Below are 24,501 nucleotides of genomic sequence, written 5' to 3'. Positions count from 1 at the left end.
GGCAGCAGCATGGCGCCAAGTGCCGGTATATTTTAAATGGGAAAGGTGGCGCTCTGGTTTGGTATGTTGCCCTGTGTAATGGAAAAAAAAATGGGGTGGTTTGGAATTGTTAGTTGTTGAATTGTCTGTGGTGGAATTTTGTGGTATGGATTGGATTTGTGGAGTGGGATTATGTGGCATATGTGCAGTGGAATTATGTGGACAGTAATTATGTGGTATTGAGTGTACTGGAATTCTGTGGAATGGGATTGTCTGTTATGGTGTGTAATAATGTGGAATGGTATTTTGTGTTGTGGTACGTAGTGGAGTTTAATTATGTGGTGTGCTGTTGAAGTTTTGTGGCATGATGTTGAATTTTGTTGTGTGGATTGGATGTATGCAGTGTGTTGTGTAATTGTGATGAGTTTAATTATGTGGTTTGTTATCAAATGGTGTGTAATGGAATGGAAATGTGTAGAGTTGAATTGTGTGGTGTGGAGTGAAATTATGCTGATTAGAATTATGTTGCATGGTGAGGAGTGTATTTGTGTGGATTGTGTTACCAATTTTAGAAATGATGAAATATAATTACAAAAAAAATGTGGCCTTCACACAAAATTAAAACTCGTTGCTGTGACAAAAAAACGTCAGAAATGCACAACGGTCTCTTTAATTTTAGGCCTATTGCGGCTGTCGTGAATAACAATCTGATGATGTATTCAGTACAACGTTCTTGTTTTTGAAAACATATGTAAGTATATTTAAAGTTGGGTGACAGCCATTTGACAAAGCCTAAGACAGCCAAGCCTTAGCTTTTGTTGTGCACCTCACCATACAAATTGATACTGACCCCAGGAATGCTATCCTTTAATTCCATTTAAAATAATGTATCCTTGAATGACTCAAAAGTAAAGGGATTGGGCATCGTGATTTCACTTTTTCAGTGAGCTGCAAACAAAACATACATGTTCAACATGAGCAGGGAAAAAAGAAAAGAGTTCCAAGACCAAACACTTTAACACGCTAGTGGAAACTTACCAGAAATGTGAAATGTAGTGGCTTTAAGGGTATGAAATTAGCACATTTTTGAAAGTTTGTAGGAGTAAGTCAGCATGAGGAACCGACAGAGGGGGAAGAAAGAAAGAAAGAAAGAAAGAAAGAAAGAACGAAAGAAAGAAAGAAAGAAAGAAAGTGGAGAAGAAAGAAAGAAAGAAAGAGGGGAAGAAAGAAAGAAACAAACAAACAAACTTAACAGCAAGGTAATTAAATGAGGTAGACTCCGGCAGATGGTGGTGGTAAAGGTACAGAGGAAGGAGGAGAATCAACATGTAGAGAACAAAGGGAAAGGTAATCTTATTTTCCGAGGTGTTATGAAGAGACGTTAAATAAATGCTCTGTTTGTTATAAAAGGTGTGGTCTGCATTTTGTTAATGCGCGTGTGCTACAAAACACTACAGCTAAAACATAACTAGCGCTGCAGTTCGTGTGTACACAAAGCATTACAGGGCACCACAACACAGTTTTGCACTCAGATTATGCAGACACAGTGTTTGTATAGTAGCCAGAGTAAACACACTGGAACAGCAACCACAACTGACTCCTTCCCGACAGCAGCCATGGTTATACCATTAGCAAGGGAACCTTCCTGCTGACAACCAAAGGCACAGCTAGCACATAAGACAGGGAAAAAGTAACACAATAACAGGCACATGTTAATAAAATACTGTGCACTCGAGCGGACTATAGCTTCTCAGGCTCTAGATTGCATTTGTCTGCAGCGCCCACACTGTCATTCCAGAGGGCAAAACTGTGTGTCCCCTACTCACTGGCAGCATAGGGTGCTGATGAATTAGGGTCACTGCTTCGCTGCAGGCTCCTGAACCCAACCCTTTACAACTACTGCACCGGCGACCTGCTCTAACCCCCATTTATGTTCTGGGGCTGCAGGATTGGCAGTAGTAGGAAACTCCCTGAGGGGTACTCAGGCGAGGCCAGGACAGAATGGAAAGGGAAGAGGTGTGGGAGGAACATTTTGCGGATACAAAATGCAGGTACTTGTTTTCCCCAGGAAAGACAACGGGTTCAAGGCAGATGTTTCGTCAAACGTCATTGGTAATTAAAATAAAGAAAGTTTGTAAGCTTTGAAAGCTGCCAGCGTGATGAAAATGCATGGATTAGGAATGCATTTATGCACAAGAGATCTTTCAGTGGTTGTTTACTGCAAACGTTTCTTTTTTTTGCGGTTTGGATGTAACATCTGCTTTTAAGCTTAAGCATTCAAACTAATGTGTAAGACGCTTAATCACCTTTCACTTCCATCTGGATGAATTGGTGAGAGGGCCTGCTATTAATATTTATTGGTGCTGTTGTGATTGAGGCAGCACTGATGCTGCCTGTGTAATCATTAAGAACATTACAAATAAAACTAAAGCCCTGCGTGGCTGTAGTGGAGACGGTGCTGACCTGGGGCAAGAATAATATAACGGAGCTCAGAGCGGAGCAAGGCAGAGAAAGTAACAAGTTAAAAATTAAAGTGATGTCAGCCAGTCGCGCTCTGCGCATTTGATTTTGAGGAGTGTTTGAAACATTACTGAGAAATTATTATAGCGGAGGCATAAATTATATGACTGCATTAAAAGTGAAATGAGGATACCATAAATACTGAAGTTCATTAATTCCTCAGCACTATAAAGCAAGTGCTGGACTTAATGAGTCTTTAGTGATGGAATACACTTGGGGATGATACTTGTGTGGTATGAACTCTAAAGTTTATCTTCCCACGTGCGGCCATCTTCTGCGCACACTGGATGTTTGAGAGTCCTCACCGGTTGCCCCCACGGCCTGCCCTCCACCGCCACCATGGAACCCACATCCTGCCCCCCGCGGTCAGAGTCGTTGTCAGCTGATGGGCCTCTTCTGGACCCTGAAGCCGCTTCCATTGCCCCATTATCAGCTCTTCACGCCGCACCCTCTGAGTGTGCGGGGACAAAAGGGGTTGAAAGAGCCTCCCGCCACTAACCCTGATAGCGAGGCACTTACTGGGCAATAGTATCTGTGTTCCTGCGAAGGAGAGGGGGGGGGGGGGCAGGGGGGTTTCACCTGGATTTACAGAAACCAGGATTCAATGGAATGGCAGATAAGCTTGTGCAGCCTGCCCATTTCCGGTCCAATGGGACATATTGACCCATATAGAGCCCAAGCTTTGGCGCATTTTTATATAAAGCAAACTCGAACCTAAGGTATTGGACAGCTTTACATGAGCACCGGGTTCGTTAAACATGGACAGATTCATTCTTGGTACGCAGGAGGAGATTAAGTGATATGCCCAGAATCATAAGATGTTGAGCCAACGAGACTCGAGCCTGGTTTCCCGGCTCTAAAGGCTGCTGCTCTGGCCATTACGCTACACCCACGTCACTAGGACCTACCGCACAGGCCATCTCGATATGGGAGGTGACACATTTTTTACGTTTGCATCCTGCCCTACTTGCTACGAAAACGAGGCCTCCCTGCCCATGAGAATGTGTAACAAGTTACAGGTGAAGTATAGAAATACGAGCCCTTCCATGAGCATAGCATAATGAATGGGTGAACCGAAGTGACCACAGCTGCAGTTTCTTTGGTGGTTGCTGTTCGTATAGCAGGGTACACGGTAATACCCTAAACCACATTTACTCCAATGCAGTTTAAATGGTGGGGTCCGGCGGCTCTTCAATTGTTATTTGAGCATTTTTATAACGTTGGTGTTATTCTGTTGCTGGCGAGAAATGAGTAGATATGCTGCGGGACATCGCTGGTGGTAACCGAATACGTATGATAACACAAGTATAATAAAAATAAATACATTGCTTGTTCGTGAGTACCTTTCCCAGCGCCGCGAGCAACCGGCTCGGCTCTCCTGCAGCCCCGGGTAACAGCGCGTCCCCCAGGGAGAAGCAAGCGGGCAGGGCAAGGAGTCCAAGCTGGCCCGCGCCGCCTCGCCGCTCCCGGGACAGCCAGCCGCTAAGGAAGAAGAAGGCGCAGCCAATGCTGAAGAGGGGGCTGGCCGCGTGCACCAGGCTAAGCAGGACGGGTTGCACCCGCGGCCACCCTGGGCTCAGGCACAGCGCTACGTAACTGCCCTGGCGGCCACCAACCCCCACGGGACAGCTCCATACAGCAGCACTAGCAAGCCCCTCCGCGGGTCGGTCTTCAGCAGGCTGACACCCTAATAGAACAAGCGGAAGTGAAAGCGTTTGAAAGAAGCCCGCGAGTGGTGCGAGTGCGCCACAGCGAGCCCTGGTTACGGTTTCAATTATCGCGCCCCTGTCTGGGCACGATAATTGAAGCCACATGGTCTATTGGTGTCTATCACGCGCAACAAGCGCGTAATAGACACCAATAGGCCGTGGGCGGAGCAACGCGCCCGCCTTTGGCCTATTGCGTGCTGGCTTTAAAAAAAACACGCACGCAAAGGCCAGTAACATGCCACAGAAGGAAAGGCACACGCTCGTGTGTGTGCCATTCCTAGGGCAGCCTCACCTCCCCGTTTTTCACCTCCTAAATGTCTCGCGCTGCGCGTGCACTGCTCCACAGTGCAACGCTAGGCGCGAGACCTAAAGACTGGTGACGAGTTGGTTGTTTCTGATGAGCTAGCTGCTTGAATGCTAAATGGCAACGAATCCCTTGCTGTGAATGGAAACCCATGCAAAATGCAACACATACTGCCTCTTCGCAGTTTGCATGTTGACTGCATGAACAATGGCATTTATGCTGTCCATGAGAACGCTGTTCCCTGCACCCTTCGCATCTGTGTTTGCCATTGGAATACTGTGTCAGGTGCAAGCTAAATACGCATATGTTCGAAACGCCATGGCACAGCCCATTAGTATATTTTTTTTAGGAATTCCCCGAAACTTATTCAAACGTGATGGTTATATTTTGAGTACTATTTTAGGAAACATTGTAACTATTACACATATTCTCAGCTGTAGAGTAGACATGTGCAGCCACGAGCCCTCTGAATACTGTTGTGTGTATAAGGGCCGTACTCGTTCATAATGTAAGGCTATATCACCAGAAGGCCAGGTCATGAAAAGTTAATTGAATAGTTTGTTCTGTTCTTGCTGCTGTGAGGTATTTTACAGAAAGAACAGTACTTTGTAATAGCGTGCCCCGTGGTACAAGCCATTTTGGGTGCTACAGCAGTGTAGCATATTAAAGCCACACAAGGCCCGTGCTCAGTTACTATGGGACATACTTTAAAATTCCTGACTCAGCATGATGATGCATTTGCATTCTGGGAGCATGAGGAGGAGCTGTCTGTAATATGGGGATCTTTAACTCAATGGTGGTCATAATATCCCCGAGGTGGGGTTTCAAACAGCGTTACACACGAGATGCCTGCCTGCCTTACGATGGCTCCACTTCATCAGTAACGCATGCTTTTTGTCTTTAAATAATCACTCCACTGCAAAAAAAAAAAACATAAATAAAAAACATTGCCATTTACAATGCCAATAGCTCCAACTCTGACAAATGCGAGACCTATTGCATTGCAAATGCTTGTTTTCTCGTAGTCTTCCTTTGCAGTGACTAACCGCTATCAATTGAGCAGCGTGGCAGGCCAATAGAGGCGCATTAATAAATGATGCACAGCTGTGTGCAAAGCTGGAGTACCTTAAAGTGAGGTAGCTAGTGCATAAAGATGTAGTACACGTCCACACTTGCAGCAAAACCTCTGACTGAAAAGCAATAACCCCGACCGAAGTGAAGGTGAATGGAGAAGGATTTTAAGAAAGTGCCAAGAAGAAGGTCTTTATTGTAACAAAAGTATTAATATAGATATTACTATTGAGCATCAGCATACCAATATGTACCAACTTGTATTTTGAGCGGACCTTTGGAATCAGAGGCCCTAGAGCAGGCTTCTCCAAAGAGTAGCTTATGAGATACTAGTAGCTCTCCAGCTACCTGTAAATAGCTCTCCTGTGTACAGCCCAAAACAACTAAATTAGAAGCTTATGCTTGGTTGAATTAATATGCGTATGCCAAACTTAAAAAGTAGGTCTGTGAGGAGAAAATGTGCATGTTTTCAGAACTCAAACTGATGTGTGGAGAAGAATGGTTGAATTTCTTAAACATATTTTAGGTTGATATTTGAATGAGAAAAACCAAACTGTGTTGGAGAGAGTAATTACTAACATTATTTACACAGGGGCTTGCACCTATGCGGTTATGTATTTCCCATGTAGAGGCATTCCACTTTGACAAAGCATCTTTATGTTACTGCTAGTAACAAGTACGTGATCCACTGAACTGATCACTGCTGATAACCTTTACATATGGTGGCTACTAATATAATCTAGTCTAATTTAATGACAAATACATCTCTAATAATATTAGTAGCTCAAGAGGATTTTCATTAAACATAAGTAGCTCTAATTACAGAAAAGGTTGGAGACCCCTGCCCTAGAAACTGTAGCCTGAAAAACAAAAGTACTGGGGAACAGTCCAAAACAAACAAGCATTGGCATAGCCAATAGGTCTCGCCTTTGGGACCTTATAAGTGTTTAGCCATGCAACAGTTGCATAACTAAATACTTATAAGGTCCCAAAAGCGAGACCTATTGGCTATGCAAAGTGAAAGTGATCGCGAGCACATCAAACATCAAATCGGCCGTGCGGCCGCGAAACCGAAAGTAATCACGGTAAAGCGCGGCGCGCGCGCCCGCGCACATGCACTGTAGCTCTAGGCTGGCCTGGTAGCATTTTTTGGAGCGCTCTCAATAAGTCTCGCCAGACCAGCGCATGCGCTGGGTCAGGCGAGACCTAACAAACAAGCATTGGCATAGCCAATAGGTCTCGCCTTTGGGACCTTATAAGTGTTTAGCCATGCAACAGTTGCATAACTAAATACTTATAAGGTCCCAAAAGCGAGACCTATTGGCTATGCAAAGTGAAAGTGATCGCGAGCACATCAAACATCAAATCGGCCGTGCGGCCGCGAAACCGAAAGTAATCACGGTAAAGCGCGGCGCGCGCGCCCGCGCACATGCACTGTAGCTCTAGGCTGGCCTGGTAGCATTTTTTGGAGCGCTCTCAATAAGTCTCGCCAGACCAGCGCATGCGCTGGGTCAGGCGAGACCTAAAAAACATTGTGGGGAAAGTAAAGCTGCACAGGTTGCCAGGGACTTTCATTTGTAGTCCCTGGACTCGGAGAATCCCTGTTTCTGAATAGTTTACATGTCTATCCACATAAGTAACACACATAGGATACTTTATTAAATCCACACTTTTTTCCGGGTAAGAGAGACGCAATTGTAAACAGGAGACTAATGTATATGAAATTCCAGGTGAGAGGCTCTGCAGCACAGAAACGGTCTCCCAGCTCGAGACAAAGATGGTTCTCCTTTGTGGTAAAACAGGGTAATGACACTACTATATTGAGAAGTCTTTGCCAAATGAAGAGTTGGCTATTCTACAATAACAGAAAACTCAACAATTCTAAGAGTACAATGGACTGGTCATCCTCAGTTAACCTCAAGTCTAAGTAGTAGCATAGCACGATTCACAGAGAAAGAACAGGCATAATGTATGGGGCAATGCTGAAAGAGTGCCTGCCCACCACAAACACACCCAATGAACAGGTTAAAAGTCTCTCTCTCTTTCTCTCCTTTTGTGTGATGTTATAGTGTACAATTGGTAAGAAACATTTAACTCTCCTGCAAGCGCTCTAACCTCGCTTTTTCTAAAATGATTTTCCAAAAACATTTTTACACCACAGATAGCTTTGGCAGTATGCCTTCTTATCAGAGAGCCCATGACACACTTACCTGGTACCCTCTCCCACTTTACAGCGACACGGTTAAACCATCTGAGCAGCAAACCCACGTACATTAGCAAAGCCTAAAATCCTCTTTACAGATATCCCTAAAATGTCTTCTGGGCATAGACGTGAGGATAAAATGTATATTCTCTGGATCTGTGAAATACCTGGCACATTGGTCCTTTCGCCTTTCATCTTTTAGTACAAGCTGGCATAGCTCTTGCAACTCCTGCTGGAGGAACTGTAATTCACTCACCTTCTAATGCTCTGTCATCATTCTTGAACACCTGCTGCCGTGTCCTGTGTAACAATTTAAAAAGTCGCAGGACCTGAGGAAAAACAGTAAAGCAAAGCAATCATATGAATATATTTTGGCTCTTAACCGATATTCGCGTGGTCCTAACTATATTGCCTTGATAGATTAAAGAGAAACAAATGAACTATAGTTTTTTCAAGAACATGCAATAAGGGTCACATACAAATGTAAACATTTTATAAGGCCCACGATTTAATTATAAATGTGTTTAGTTTTTGTAGCCTTTATTACTGTTCCACATTATAGGTTATAATACACTTTTGTGTATTATCACATTTCCTGTACAAGCTGCAGTATTACGAGTGTCCTTTACTAGAGCAGAACCACAAAATTGAATTTCAAGACGATACGCCTTCACTGTGGTTATATAGCCTACATCAGTGCCCACAGAGAAGGCGATTACAAGCTTCAGAGAAAACAAACAAACAAAAAATGATGCTGAAATCTCCCTAAAGATAAAATACAAAGTTCTGTATAAGTCCTTTCAGATATTAGGGACCAAATACCTCTGAAATCTTACTAACCCCCAAAGATGCTCTCACAAAACTCTCGAAACAGCAACTCGGATTAAGCACCACTACATTAATCAATGTACTCAAATAATATATTTCAGTATAAAAAAACATGGCAGGAAAACAGTTAAGTGATGAAGATCTTGCCTTTCAAATTCAATGGCCTTTTACCAGACAGAATTGTCCAGTTTGTCATAATAACTTTTTTTAAATTAAAAAACCCATTGAAAACCAAATTTTCCAAACAGACCTTTCACTCACAATTAGGCATTCATGGGACACTTGTGGGGTCCTAGACCATTGACCTAAATTAAGAGCTCATCAGTCCCTCGCACATAATGAAGTTCGTTCATGGGTTAGAATTTTCATATTTAGTCCAACACCGGTCTAGTGAATGGATTTTTAAAGTCTGTCCTTGTTCATCTAATCCATGTAAAAGTCATTCAGCAACATGCTAGGTGTGGTACAAATCAATGAAATCAATAACATGTTGCTACATGAAGCAGACAACACAGTGAAACAGATTTTACCCCACCATCAGTTTGTTTTAGGACTCTTACATCGAAAAACAAGGGGATGGGAATACACAGCTCGGCAGAAAGGATTGGAGAAGAACAGAGGAGGGATGTGCAGGATTCCGCCAGCTGCTGTCTCCATAAAGGGAGAGGAGACACATCAAGACAGAGCTCTTCTGAGGGGAGCTAAAGCCAAGCGTGTTTCAAGTCATGCTGGGCCTGACTGACTTGGTATGCCTCCACATTCTCAGGTGCACTTTGAACAAGCATTTACAATGCAATGGTCTCGGCATTGTTAAAGTTAGAGCTATTGGCATTGCTCATGACATTATTTTTGTTTGTTTTTGTTTTTAAAACATTTAAAGAAACGGCATTGTTATTTACAAAGTCAATAGCTTAATCTCTTTCAAATGTGAGACCTATTGCATTTGCACCCACACAGAGCCACCCACACACACAGAGCCACCCACACAGAGCCACCTACACAGAGCTATTCACATAGAGCAACCCACACACAAATAGAGCCACCCACACAGAGCCACCTACACAGAGTTACCCACACACAGACAGAGCCACCCACGCACAGACAGAGCCACCTACAAAAAAAGCTACCCACACAGAGCCACACACACAGAGGCACACACACACACACACACATAGAGACCTCTGCAGCAAACACATTAACCCACTGTGCCGGCGAACCAGGATTGGATTCTGTACCCTGTAGAATACACAGGGAACAACGCAGCAGGCTCACTATACTGTTTTAGAAGGAAAGGAAGCTGTGTATACACATTCGACTCTGCAGCAAGACGCCACTCATATGGCCCACACTAATTCTAAAACTCAGAGGACAGCAGCCAATTATGGTACATGCAGGCTGCATAACTCCACTAACCCCATTGACCGCCTCACACTGACATGCAACGTCTAAGGTTCTTCTCCATGATACAGTACTGTACACAGCCAACGGACCGGCATAAAATAACTGGAAAGATGCACTACATATTGCTGGCTAATCACCGGAAACTAATCTAGTCCACAACTGCAGGTCCCAACCAGCTAAATACTTGACATCTACTTAACATTCTACCAGACCCACCGCCCTCACAATATAGCTCTAAACATGCCTGCTCAGACCCATAAACTTTTCAACAACGTCTCAAATTGGACAACGCAGGGAGGGCAGCAACAGGCAAAGAAGGGGACCTGCAGTGCTGTTCAAAGTAGTCAGCTTACTGTAAGTAATCCACTGCGCTCTTACGTTTCACAATTCATCTGCCACACTAAGTGATGAATTCCTTAATCCAATAACCGCAAGTAGGTGGTCACCACGCACATGGGGAGTCTTCCCACACAGGAACACCGAATACAAAACACCCTTACAAATTCATACCCAATACAGCAGTGAATCATGCAGCCAAGCGTTTCGGTGGCCCACACGGCGGTGGTAAGCGCTATAAAATGTTTCAATACAGTTAAAGCAGGAAACAATACTGCAACCCTTGCTGGAGGGTGGGAACTAGGCGAACAGTTGTAAGGTGCTGGCAATTGTCTGGCATGGGGCGAGCGTTTTCACAGGACCGATTCACAAATCTGTGGGTTACAGCCAAACATACAGATTCAGTTCATTAAGCACTATCTGTGGGTAGTTTCTTTAGGCATAAGACGCGAGTATGTTCTACGCCCAAAGATTCAAGATGACGTTATTTAAACCTGGAGTATGACGACCTATCCCAAAAGGTTTAGTGAATCGTACCCAATAAATTGGTCAACTCACAAAACTTTAAACCCTAAGAATTAAGGCTGCGGTCTGGACAATATGGTCTAATTGACGGTTCACAAATATACTTCCCATCGAGAGGACGGCTTTCACCAGGGCCTGGTAGAAACCATATGATCTACATGGGATAGTACTAGCGATAAAACGGTTGGTCTAAAATCTTGTTGGATAGTCGACGCCCGCCCCCCTTCCCCACACAACCTTCCTACAGTAGTCAAGTTTGGCACATGGAGTTTATCATTTGACAGAGCACGTACTTTTGATTTAACGACATTAATGTACGTCATCTCAGTCCCCAGAGCTTAATCGACAATCCGAGAAACAGCTTTAAATACACGATTTATATTCTAGGAACCGTCGGAAGGCCAGGTGCATTTTAAAATCCATGCCTGGTGATCTTACATAGGTAGGCTGTTGCACTAATCTGGTGGGGATTCAACTACATGTCCACTATTAGTGATTAGCTTCCGTACAAGAGAAATACTCATTCTTGGAAACCAAAAGTTTAAAGACTAAGAGAGGAAATGATGCCTGTGTCCGAGACTAGCGTAACAAACGCCGGTTAATGTTTCGAAACATTGGCTTAGGAGACAACTTCGTAGTTTAGTGGGAGATTAGTCGGTGGATGTAAATGTGTAGTCGTGGCTGTTTGAGTGCATTGGTCTGATCTTTTGGGGTCACGGGGAATTAAAATTGTTTGCTCTAGAACCTGCGACTGAAGAGACAGTGAGAGGTGCTGCGGTTAGTAAGCGGTAGGAAGGTCAATACTCCTTTACCTTTCACGATATCGCATTCCACCACCCTGCCGTAGTTCTCGAAAAGGTTGCGCAGCTCGGTGGCGGTGCACGAGGCGCTGACGTCGCCCACGAACACCTTCCAGGTGTTGAGAGGCCGCGGTTTGCTCAGTTCCACCACCATCTTTCGGCCATTCAGCTCGCGGCCGTTGAGTGCCGCTATAGCGGCCAGGGCCCGGTCCTCTTCCTGCATGTGAACGAAGGCGAACTGCTTCATGACTGCACAGCTCACCACTGTGCCATGGTGCTCGAAGAGTGCGCTCAGCTCTTCCTGTGTCGTTTGCTCGTCAACGATGCCCACGAAGATCTTCATCTTGATGCGTGTAAAGAACTGTGTGAATGGGAAAGGGAGCAAAGACGCAAAATATTTCTTTCTACGACGACGCGGACGCCCACCCCCCAAGCCCTTGTGACGCCCCAAAAATACAAAATGGATGCGATGCTCTAATTACCACCCACCACCCTTTATGGTCTTATGCGTCTCAGACATGGCGTCGGCGCTTGAACGGCGACAAGATGATAATTGCGCAGCTGCGGCGACAACTACGGCGCGGACGGCGGAGACTGACCGCCGCTCTCCCCCTCCCTGCTCAGTCTGTTCGTCCGAGTATCCCTTCCACACGAACCGCTCGACTTTCTTGCTTCCTCAGCGCCGTTCCGTAAAATGGCGTCAGACGGCTAGGTTGTCACAGGAAAAAGGATCAAGAGCACCTGGGCGATAACTGAAGAATAGCTGACAACACAAAGCGCCTTTCACGGGACTCGTGGTGCCTGAGTCACACTGACTCACGTTTAGAGGGACAGGAAGTCTTTGTGTAATAAAAGGTAGAAACAACAAGCGGAGCCTTCGCTAGCCGAGACGTAAATAAACAGAGAACGTCCCTGTAAAAAAAAAAAAAAAGAAAACACGCCCACCAGTGAATAAGGGACGGGCTTTAAAAAAGAGAAAGAAGCGAAAAAACACGCCCCCGAATCCGAAAAAGACGGGGCTTGTTTGGAGAGACGCAGCTCTTCTCCAATGGCTGACCAGTATTTAAGAGGCCAGCCAATGGAGAAGAGGGCAGAAGAGGGGCGGGTTCAAGCCCCACTTCTCAAAGTCATTAAATCTTGCGAGCGAGACTGCGCGAGCGCAGCCTTCACTAGCCGAGACCTAAAAAGCAATGTGCTGTATGTGCATCTTGGGGCTGTTCGGCTGCACTTTGTTTGTGGGTCTGTAGGTCACTTTTTGCCTTACACCCTCCTGCGATACCACACTAACTCAGCTGGCTGGAGAAGCCTTCAACTAGCATCTTCAATATGACAAATATCACAAGTGCTTGCAATAAAGCGAATTCATTAGCAGATGCTTTCAGCAATATTATTAGATCACCATCATTGACTGCTGGTCCACTATCTGCAGGCTGGAGAATGTTTAAGTTCAATGGAAATAACTTTTTACATTTCAAGCTTCCTGCCTCAATATACAAATTGCCCTTCGCATCCCTAGGGTGATCATGTTTAATGAAATACTGGCTCAGACTTCTGAAAAATGATCTGCCACTACAGAATTATCACTGCCAGAGAGCTTAAACAAATACAGCTTTGTCTAGTTGGTCAGAAAGTGAACTATCATTTATTTTCTCATGCATTGTCAAGCTGCATTGCAGTAGGGTGTTCAGTTCATCTTCCCCTACACCATACTGTAGTTATTAAATACACTTAAATATATGCTGTTGCGGAATCAAAGACTCATCCTTTTATTTTTCTCACTGAAATCTTGTACCCTGTTCTACAATACAACACTTGGCAGGATGCTGTTACTCCTTCCCAGCTGCAAAGGCTGCCAGCTTTGTCCAGTCATCTCTGCTCCAACTATGGTTCCTGCTTTGCCTAATTTACACCCATACACACCCTTTTTAATGTGTTTGATTGGGCAGCATTATCCCATGCAAGATAAAGGCACTACAGCATCATGAGTGTACTTGCACCCAAAGTATCAAACTTCAAAGCAATTTAGACATCAACTTCACAGACAAAAAGTGTCACTAAAAAGGAGCATGCATTTCCATTTGAGATGCAGACACACGACATGGCATGAAGAATGCCACCGGGCCAGTATTTTGCTAGATTTTCTTGCAAAGACAAGTAAAGAAAATTGATAACAAGCATTGGCAAAGCCAATATGTCTCACCTATGCAAGAACTATTGGCTTTGCAAATTTATTTTAGGTATGTTGCATGGCTGCTGTTCAGTATGGCTAAAAGTTAGTGGGGTGGAGTGTTGTAGAATGAGTGGCGGAGAAGAGTGGAGTGGTGCAGAGTGAGGTTGTGGATTGGCATAGAGTGGAGAGGAGTGGCATGTAGTGTTGAAGAGTGGAGTGTCATGGAGTACAGGGGAGTGTTGCGGGGTAGAAGGAAGTTTTGCAGAGGAAAGTGTAGTAATGTGAAGTAGAGTGTCATGGAATAGAGTGGTATAGAGTGGAGGGGCATAAAGTGGAGCAGAGTACTGTGGAATGGAAAAGAGTGTGATAGACTGTGGTGGCATAAAATAGAACAAAGTGGCATTGTGTGGAGTAAAGTAGCGTAGAGGAAGTTGCGTAGAGTAGGGTGTCGTAGAGTGGAGTGGAGTGGAAGGGTGTTGAGTGGAATAGAGTGTCATGGAGTAGAGTAGAGTGTCAGAGTGGCACAGAGTGGAGTATAGTGTTGTAGAGTGGAGTGTTGCGGCGAAGAGTGGAGTGTTGTGGCATAGAGTGGACTGCCATAGAGTAGTGTGTCAGAGTAGAGAGTGCCATGGAGTAGAGTGTCATAGAGTGGCATTTGGTAGAGTGGAGTGTGTAGAGTGCAGTGGGTGGACTGGGAAAGAAGGGAGTGTCGTAGAGTGGGGTGTCTTAGAGTGGCGTGGCATAGAGTAGCATAGCGCAGAGTGGAGTAAAATGTGTTGCAGAGTGGTGTGAGTGGAGTACAGTGGCGTAGAGTTGAAGTGTTGTAGAGTGGCATAGCGCGTCGTGGACTGCTGTAGAGATTTGAAGAGCGGAGTAGTGTGGAGGGGTGTACAGGAGAGTGTTATAGAGCGGAGTGGTGTGGTGTGGAGTAGAGTGCCATAAAGTGGAATGGAGTGTCGTAGAGTGGAGTCACATGGAGTGGGAAAGAGGGGAAGGTCATAGAGTGTAGTGGTGTAGTGGAGTAAAGTGTCATATAGTGGTGTAGACTGGATTAGGTGGAGTGAAGCAGCGTCCTGTAGAGTGGAGTGCAGTAGAGTGGGTGAGAGTGTCATTGAATGACATAGAATAATAGAGTATTGTGTAGTGTTGGAGAGTGGCGTAGAGTAGAAGGGCATAGAGAGGAGGGGTGTAAAGTGGAGGAGAGTGACCTAGAGTTAAGTGGATAGAGTGGCATAGAGTGGAGTGGAGTAGAGAATCAGAGTGGAGTGGTGTAGAGTGGATGTCATAGGGTGGAGGTAAGTAGAGTAGCACAGTGAAGAGCAGAGTAAAATGTCTTAGAGTAGACTAAAGTGTCTTAGAGTGGAGTAGACAGGAGTGGTGTAGAGTAGAGTAAAGTTTCAGAGTGGAGAAGCATAACGTGAAGTGTCGCAGAGTAGAGTAAAGTGGTGTCAAGTGTCATAGAGAGGAGTAAAGTGGCGTAGGGCAGAGTGTCAGGGTGTCGTAGAGCTGAGTGTGGTATGATGGAGTAGAGTGGCCTAGAATGAAGTGGTGTGGGGCAGAGTAGTGTGGGGTGAAGTAGAATGGCGTAGAGCGGCATAGAGTGGAGTAGAATGTTGTAGTGTGGAATGGCATAGATTGGAGTGGCGTAGAGTGGAGTATGCATGGTGTGGTAGTTAACTGCCATTACAGACAACACACTTTCAATTTAAATGGCCATTAGATTTACATGAACATACAGTTTTACTGATAACACTATACAGCACACAAATAATACAATAATGTATGGAAATGGTATCTCATTGTGTACTAATTTGTTTTGATTGTATTGAAATATTTGCTTTCAGTACATTTCAGAATTAACAAAAAGTGTGCTTCATTTGTACTTACCTAATTCTGAAATATTTGCATAGTTCACTTACAGATACTGAAATCTAATTTTGTGATATAAAAAAGCCTTTAGTAAAGTAAGGAAAATAAATCTGTAGAACGCACAGTGCCCAAATATGTCATGGCGATAGTAAACCTCAGAAGCAGCACAATAGGCAGTAAGAGCAAATGAAAAGCCTACACAGAATCAAAGGGAAAAAAGCCACTACATTCCACACCCCCAGATTGTCAGATCGAACCTCTTACTCTGAAGTCAGAGAAAGAAATGTAAACACCAAGCTCCTCCTGACATTTAACTTCTGTCTTTGAATGCACAGCATATGTGACAAGATAAGAACAACATTTAAAGGCCTGTTTATAGAAAGCAAGCACTTGTGGAAGAATACAAGGAGCGATGGTAAACAGGCTAGACTTCATGGCAGAGATGAAAACATGGTGGACATACTAAAATAAATGAAGCCAGCAAATAGAAAGCAAATGTGAGTTAACAACCACAAAGCCAATGGTAAGCAATTGGCGGAATGCATTTTAAGTTTTCCAAATGTCCCCAAGATGTCTTAAGCAATCCAGACAGCTTTGCTGTCTGATAATCTTCAATCTACAAACAGAAAAACTGAGCAGCTTTCCTTTTCACAATAAAGTTAAAACACCAAAAACCATAGGAAACCGATTCAAATGTATTTCAGAGCCATCTAAACCAATCTTAATGATTATGAAAGCAAGGAAGGCATTAATAAAAGAAAGGAGTTTACTGAAATTCTATAAGCCAGTCTCTAGCTTCTTCATAATTAGGGCTCCCGGTTTTATGGTATTTATTTTTCAAGCATTTACGTCTGCATTTTTCCACATTTATTTTGTGTCCATCTTATTGGTAATTATCCACATTTATTTTGGGATTTGAGAATAAATAGAGTCGTAAAATGGTATATTACCACATCTAATTTTTGACTGATAAACTTCCTACTTCGACGCCTGTTGCATTTTAGCAAATTAAACAGCCAAATATAACAGAACACTATACCCAAATGTAAATATTGGCAGTATATACAAATATATGTTAACATATGCCTGTTTTTAAGGAAATCCCATCCAATATTTTAACTCCCTATGCAGTCTATCTGCTCACCTATTGACCTGGAATGAAAAATGTCCTAGCTATCGTAAAGGAAAGTTTCAATTCTATTAAGGATACAAAGGCAAGGATTAGGCTTTTTCTTTCTTCACTTTATTGCCAGCAGACTTTCAAAGAAATGATTTTCAAGAACATAAACTACATTTCCCAAGAGACATTGGGAACTACAGTCTGTCCAATCAGAATGCTGCTGCCTGCATACCAGTCCCCGCAGACTCTCTAGCTTCCTCTTTCTTCCTGCAACAACTTTGCCATCCGCTGGCTCTATTCCTGTTTGTTGGAATTTGTCCGTAGGAAGCAACAATAACAGTCGTGAGATTTGTCCTCCCAAGATTGATGCACAATTCATCAACACAGCGCAGCAGAGGGAAAATGCATATTCACATTGTACATGGACACTGCAAAATCGATGGCATGCATTTGAATCCACTGTAAAATCACATCATGTTAACCCCGTTTCTCCATTAGGGAGGCGCTTCTAAGCGTTAGAAGTCCAGGGTGGGTTAATCCTTGCCGCCGTGTCCTTAATAGAATTGGAACTTTCCTTTATGATACCTAGGAAACTTTACATTCTATGGCAGGACCCAGAGGCGATGATTAGGCTAGTTTAAAGCTGATTAACCAACACGTTTGTGAGAGAGGGGACTGGCTTGAAATAAAAGGTCTTTAAGTAGAATCAGATGACCAGTCAGCAGCGTTGAGAATGTCCTCAAGTCTTGCACCTAAGACAAAAGCTTTAGAGGCCATGGCCCGTCTTCTCACTGAAAGGGCCTCAAAACGAGAAGCATCAATCCCCGCTTCCTGCATGACTCATCTGACCCATATGGCAATCGTAGGGGAAGAAACAGCTTTGTGAGGTTTCGTGAGTGCAATCAGTAATTGCCGATACCCATGAGGTCTTACCTCATCAGTAATAACCTCATACCTTTTAAGGGTATGGACCACACAAAATTAAGTAAATTGTGAAAAGGCCGGCTACAACACCAATCTAGAATTACATTTTGTTCTTCGAGCAATATGAAAAGTCGACTCTACCTGTAATGTCTAAGTCACACACATCTGAAACTCGGTGGCAAGAGATTAAGCATAACAACATTGTCAATTTCGCCGATAGCTGTTTTGTCGACAAGTACTTATTGGAGGGCCGCGATTGAAACACAGAAAGGACTTTATTAACAACCCATAATACTGAATACTGTGGTTCAGGGGGTACTGATAACCTGATACCCTTCAGCCATTTACAGACCAGTGGATGTTCCTCAGTCAGGTGACCGTCCACTGGAAGGTGACCCGCCAAAATTACCGATCTGAAGGTATTAATTGATCTGTAAGTGAAACCTTTGGGAGCCAAACTTGCCGGAATGTTCAAAATCTGGACAATATCTGCCCCCATGGGATCCACCTGGTGTTGTAGACACCTATCCAAACTTCTAGACCAGGCAGAACTGTATCATTTGTTTGCACTGTCTGTCCATGCTTTGGTGAGCAGAGAGGCAGCCTCTCCTGAAATTGCTGGGACTTTCCAGCAGTCCCGGTAACCCTCCAGGCCATAAGAGGCAGAGATCCCGCCAGGACCAGCGGGTGAGGACTGTTCTGAGGATCCCGGAGAAGACCCAGAAACAGTGGTAGAGGGACTGGAAAATCCCAGGAAAGTTCCATCATCGCTGGAAACCAGGCTCGAGACCTCCATGTTGGGGTAATCACAACTAGGTCCTCCTGCTGTCTGCACATCTGAGTCGCCAGCTGCATTATCATGGCAAAGGGCGGGAAGGCATACGACAGCTCCTTGCTCCAGTACTGAAGGAAGGCATCCGTGGCCACTGTCTGACAGGGAAATCTATTTGGCTAAGCAGTATTCCCATAGCGTCCGAGCAAGGTTCAACAAGGCCTTTGACTGAGTACCTCCCAGATGATTGACATAGCGAACTGCTGCAACATTCTCCATCTTCAAAAAGACAGAGCACCATACCCTCTCTTTGGTCCAACACTGGAGGGCAAAGGAACTCGCCATCTACTCCAAACAGTTGATATGTAAAGACTGCTCTGCGGAGGACCATTTTCTTCCAGCGGGGAACTCTCCACAGAGCGCGCCATTATCCCATTTCCTCCTTCACTTTGTCGGAGTGCGGAACCAGCTGGTGTACTAGAGACCCTTCCGGAGATGAGAGATTTTTAGGCGTTGCAGCGCTCAGTAATGGAGCGGGCTCGGGAAAATAGCTTGGATTGAGGACGAGAGGAGTCCCACGGTTCGTGCCTGTTGGCAAAGGGTAATTTGGGCTTTGGAAATTGCCCTCCTGAGTTTGTGTCTGATCATGGTCAGCTTTCGAACCAGGAGGCTGAGGGTTGATGTGACTGAGTTTATCAAGAACCCCAGAAATTGCACTGACTGGGTTAGGGTTAAGGCTGACTTTTCTACATTGGTCTCGAAGCCCAGTGACTCCAGAAGGTCGACAGCCATCTGCAGGTGTAGGGAGAGGCGCCTTGGGCATTGATCCATAATCAGAATATTGTGGAGGTAGACGATCAATCTCATGCCACATGCCTGCAAATGTTTGCCGACCGGTCTCGCCAGCTTCGTGAAGCACCAAGGGGCCGATGGTAGACCGAAAGGAAGGGATACGAACTCAAACACCTTTGCGCCCAACCGGAACTGTGAGAAGCGTCTGGGAGGCCGAAAAACAGAGTTCGCCAAGTAGGCGGCCTTCAGGTCCAGCTGGACCATTCAGTCTGCAACCTGGGGGAGATGTATCAGAAGATGGATACCCTCCATTTTGAAGTGACGATACAAGAGCCATGCCTTGAACACCTTGAGATTGATAACAGAACGTTGTCCGCCATCCCTTTTCTCCACCAGGAAGAGATTTCTGAGGAAGCCATTGGGGTGAATCATCGTGCGAACTTTCGAGCCCATTGCTAACAGGTTGGTTACCTCTTGATCCGATAGGGCTTTCTGTTCCTGCGAAAAGCCCAGAGGCCTGGGAGGTTGAATTGGACACCGGTAAAATTCTATGTGGAAGCCTCATACTGTCTGAAGGACCCAAGTGTCTGAGGAGAGTATTTCCCAGTTAGTCATAAAAGACGCCAGGTGACCCCCAATTCGGATACCCATCAGATACCCATCGAGTCTTGTATCCATATCTTGTGCATTGCTGAAGTTACCGCATCTGCCTCCACGACGGAGGGGTATGGTCTGGTTGGGTAGAAATTCCCAAATTTGTTGGAATCCTGCCATTGGCCTCGACAGGAGTCCCCACCTCTGGCGGCTTGATAGCAGCGACGGCCGGTCGAGCGCCCCCTACCTTGACGGACTGCAGCAAAAACACAGGGGGTAAAAGTCTTCTTAATAGTGGAGAGGTGTGGTGCAGCGGCCAGGGCAGCTGACTTCGGAGCACAGGGATCACGGTTCAATCCCTGGCTCCGGCGGCAGCTCAGCTCAGCACCATGTAACTCTGGGCAATAGCTCACTTAATTTCCACAACGGCCCCCAGCGCCTTGAGACCCGTAAGGGTGAGTAGTTTGCAGTTTACAAATATGGATTTTATTTTTTTAATGGAGGTCTGAGCTTTATCCAGTAAATTAAAGGTGTTAACGTATTTGCCCAACTCACGAATAAAGGGTTCACCGAAAAGTTGCCCTCTGCTATTGTACCTGCTTTGGAAATGGAGAGTTCCCCCAAATTGGGGTCAATCTTAATCAACAGAAATCTGCACCGTTCGGTAGATATTGTGCAGTTCGAATTCCTCAGAAAAACAATGGCTCGTTGAGCTCAAAGGAACAGAGTGTCAGGAGATATGAAAGACTCGGAGGCTTTGGCACCCTCCGTCATGTTCATGATCTTCGCCTGTGGCCCTGCTATGTTCAGGAGTTTATACTAACTAGAGCGCCAAGATCTGTTTATGCCCTTTTTAGGGTCTCGGACAAATTTAGCGAGGAAGGTCGTCATCTTGGTGTCTATCTCTGGTGTGAGGGCCACCTTCCCCTCTAAACATGGCCTAGGACACTCCACCTTGAGGCAGCTCCTCATGTCCTTATAGAGAGGTTTCTGCAACCTGCCTGCCATGTAGACAGCTACTTTGGGCGCAGGACACCACTCCGCCGAACAGGGGTGTTACTCGTCGTCAGGGTCTGGTAAGTCTGCTTCTTGAGGTGGTCTCATGTCCGTGGAGGGTCTGCACCGGTTAGGGTGCTGGTAGTTGGGCGCCAAGGTCTGCAGTGATCCCCACCTCCGTTTGAGGTGTTGAGGGAATCATTCCCGTCCCCTTGGTTATTCAGAGGGGGAGTGGCAGGGGGGTTACCTTAATGGCCCGGGATATGTCGGTCCTGTAAAGGCTGTGAATCCATAAATGCCTTCTTGAGGCATGAAAATGAGTCTACATCAAACCCAGGGTCATCCGTGCGCTTAAACAAGAAAAATCCCACACAAATTTAGTAAAATAGAGCAAAGCTTAATAAAGTAGTAGCAGGGGTGGGAACAGGGGGTAGATGGCTGTCCTGGAGTTAGGGAGGCCAAGGGCCCGAAGCATGTTCCCTTTGGTTAAGGGGTTTTCGGCATTGTGCCTGAAGAGCAAAGATTTTCTTCTCCAGGGGAGCTACCACCTGCGTGAGAGCCTTAAGAATGGAGGCATCCATCACCTCACAGAAGTGCTCATCGATTGGGAGGTAAGTAACAACTTCTTCCTCCGCATAATATTCAGCGCCTTCAAAATCCATAATGAGTGCCGTGAGCACTGGGGCAATATGGTAGGTCTAGGACAATAGGAGAGACCCTCGCCCAGTAAGAGGAGTTTTAGCAAGGAGAGTATTCTCGGGAGGTGCACCTCTTATTTTAGTGGGGAACAGAACACCTGGGAAATCATAACAGGAGCACCTCAAGGCTGCTAGCCTTTCCCACACAGGTGTTTATTCTCCAGGTGGTGCCTCCCTGGGCAAGCAGTATTAAGTGGAATTGGGAATTAACTTTCCCTCATAGAAAAGATGGTTCAAGCCATCAGTGAAACAGAGGGAGGTCAAATCGCGTGGAGCGCGAAGAATGAGTGCGCGGGCCCGCTGGCTGTCGGAAGACCGCACGCGAGCCTGCTCGCATTGAAAGACGACCACATAGGAACGAGAACGTTCCCGGAGTTAAGACACCACAGAGAAAGCGGTCAGTGCGTTATGCCACCGCACACTGGAATTTGACAATAACACAATTACCAAACAGAATGAAACAGCAGAGCACAACGAGGCAGTGAACTTATATGAAATGCTGCTGGAGCTGCGCAGAAAGAGGAAGCTAGAGAGTCTACAGGGACTGTTATATGGGCAGCAGCATTCTGATTGGACAACCTGTACTTCTAGCCCAATGTCTAATGAGAAACGCAGTTTATGTTCTTGAACATTGTTTCTTTATTGCCAGCAGCCTTTCAAAGTGAAGAAAGAAAAAGCCTAATCCTTGCCTTCGGGTCCTGCCATAGAATTAATGAGGGACAGTATAGAAAGTCACTTACAAGAAGCACAATTATCTCTATTTTCCCGATTTTAAAAATAAATACAGACAGGAAACGCTTTGTTTGCGGTCTGTAAAAATCAGTAAAAACTGAAAACTTGGAGCCTTATTCATAATCAATAATAACAAAAGACATCAAACACAGGACAAGGAAAGTCACTACTGTGTATGACTCCTCATGTGACCGCAATCCCACAGATTATTTTCTTCAGCTTTCATCTACGTTAGTGCCTCTTAACTTCTTAATGTCCGAGGACCTCCAATGAATCACTACTGGAAGCCAGGGACCCCACCCTATGCAACTTTTATGCTTTGAACCTAAAACACAAAACAGAAACAAATACACAAGTACACATCTAACAAATACACAACTTAAAAAATATTTTATTTAATCCACAAATGGAAAAATATATATAAAATTGGAATTTTAATGGGAAGGTTACAGCTTTTCAATATTTGGTGTTATTTCCAAATGACTAAGACATTATGCTAGATTCTAGCACATCAGTCTGATTTTTTTTGCTCTTAATAACTGCTCCATTTTGTAAGCACAAGCCAGTGCTTCATTTGAGGCCACTAATTGTCTTTTAGTCCACAGAGGGTTTAAAATTTTCAATTTTGCTTTTTGAAAGTGCATGTATGTTATTAGCCTGCTAATATTATTTAATTTTCTAAACAGTCGCCGACCCTCTGAGTAGGTGCCGCAGACCCAAGAACCGCAAACACGCTTTCCAGACAACTTCAACCTCTATGAGAGACGAGTGCATCTGTCACATAGAGAAACAAACTGAAGTGGTTGCAGTGGACAAGAAAGACATTATCAGACTCATTTGTGAGTATCTCAGGCTTACTGGATTTGAACTGGAAAAACCTGGACAGGGTCAATAAAAGCTCACTAATTACGTGACCTTAAGGAGGTGAGAACATTCAGACATGTTCAATGTGAACTGGCTGCAACAAGAAGGGGCTGATGTTGAGAGGTTCCGCGTATTCACTTCCAATTGTTAAGAAAAAAGGCACTGCATCTGGCACTTGAGTACCACTCTTGCACTGTAGCGACCAAACACCACCTGAAGCACACAGTGGGAGACCTCTTTCTGGATGAATTGTTAGAAGAAATGCTTGGCTCTTGTCATGTATGCCAAAGTCTATGCAAGCAGTTTGCACCTGAGCCTCACAATGTCATCATTGAGCAAAACATCCTGAGAAGATGTATACATTGGCTTCTTGAGACCATTTGTTACTGTACAATGGTTAATGGTTGCAATGGGTGAACTGTCCAGGTTTCCTGAAGCGGTACACTTTCCATGACCTCTGTGAACAATGTGATTTTGGCATTCAACAAGATATTAACAACATATAGGAGATACCAGAGACTGTGAAACTGAATAATTGGCCCCCATGCAGCAGGAAGGAATTTACAGATTCGTACCCTAATGCTGTCATGGCAATGGCATTATCTAACGCTCTTTTGCCTCTGAAGAAATCCAGCCAATTGCTAGGTTCACATGAAAACTGATTTCTCGGCTACTTTGTCAGCTGCTGAAAGGCTATTATGGGAAGGCAAATAGTACTACGGTAACCACATCCAAATTCCTTATGAAGCAGGGTTTTCATCAAGAGACAAGAAAAAACATTAAGACCAATGCAATAAAACAAATATAAAGGCATAAGTTAACAAGACAAAGAGAGTCACATCACATATCAGTGAACAAGATCTCAAACACGCAAAAAAGAAAGGGATCACTTTAACACAATTCATCTTTTGGCCCTGCCTCCCACATTGTCGATACGTACTGTTTTGAATCGGCTCCATGGTGCCAGGCAGTTGTGTTCAGTGCGCATGTAGTGTAAAGGGCGGTGATCTAGGAACACAGACCATGGTCAGGAGCCGTGCTCGTGAACACGTGCATGTATACACACCACAGGGCCAGCTTTTAGCGTGAGCTCTTGGGCCCAAGCCCAGGGCGCCAATCTATAGAGGGGCGCAGGAGCTGCCTGATGCAGCCTCACACACTGACCTGGCTGCAAAGAAAAGGATGTCTGCACGGTCTGATTTTCTTCTCATGGCCCTCCAGTTCTCTAAGCCCTTCACCTTCTCTCCCACCTCTCTCATTTTTCCAACAGGTGGGAGGAGTGCGAATTTTTGTG

At 44.9% G+C, this 24,501-nt stretch overlaps 1 protein-coding gene across 1 annotated transcript in view; it reads right to left on the bottom strand.

The window, feature by feature from the left end:
• LYRM7 (LYR motif containing 7) overlaps window positions 1-24,501 on the bottom strand; it is a 127,963-nt gene that overhangs the window by 38,228 nt on the left and 65,234 nt on the right. The window contains exon 2 of the mRNA XM_085632717.1: window positions 8,043-8,115. Coding sequence (XP_085488843.1) covers window positions 8,043-8,115 — 73 coding nt within the window. The remainder of the gene's footprint in view (window positions 1-8,042; window positions 8,116-24,501) is intronic.

The sequence above is a fragment of the Triturus cristatus genome, chromosome 2_1, assembly GCF_964204655.1.
Source record: "Triturus cristatus chromosome 2_1, aTriCri1.1, whole genome shotgun sequence".
Lineage (NCBI taxonomy): Eukaryota > Metazoa > Chordata > Amphibia > Caudata > Salamandridae > Triturus > Triturus cristatus.
The sequence above is the reverse complement of the archived record's forward strand: the minus strand, read 5'-3'. Positions and strand labels throughout refer to the sequence as shown.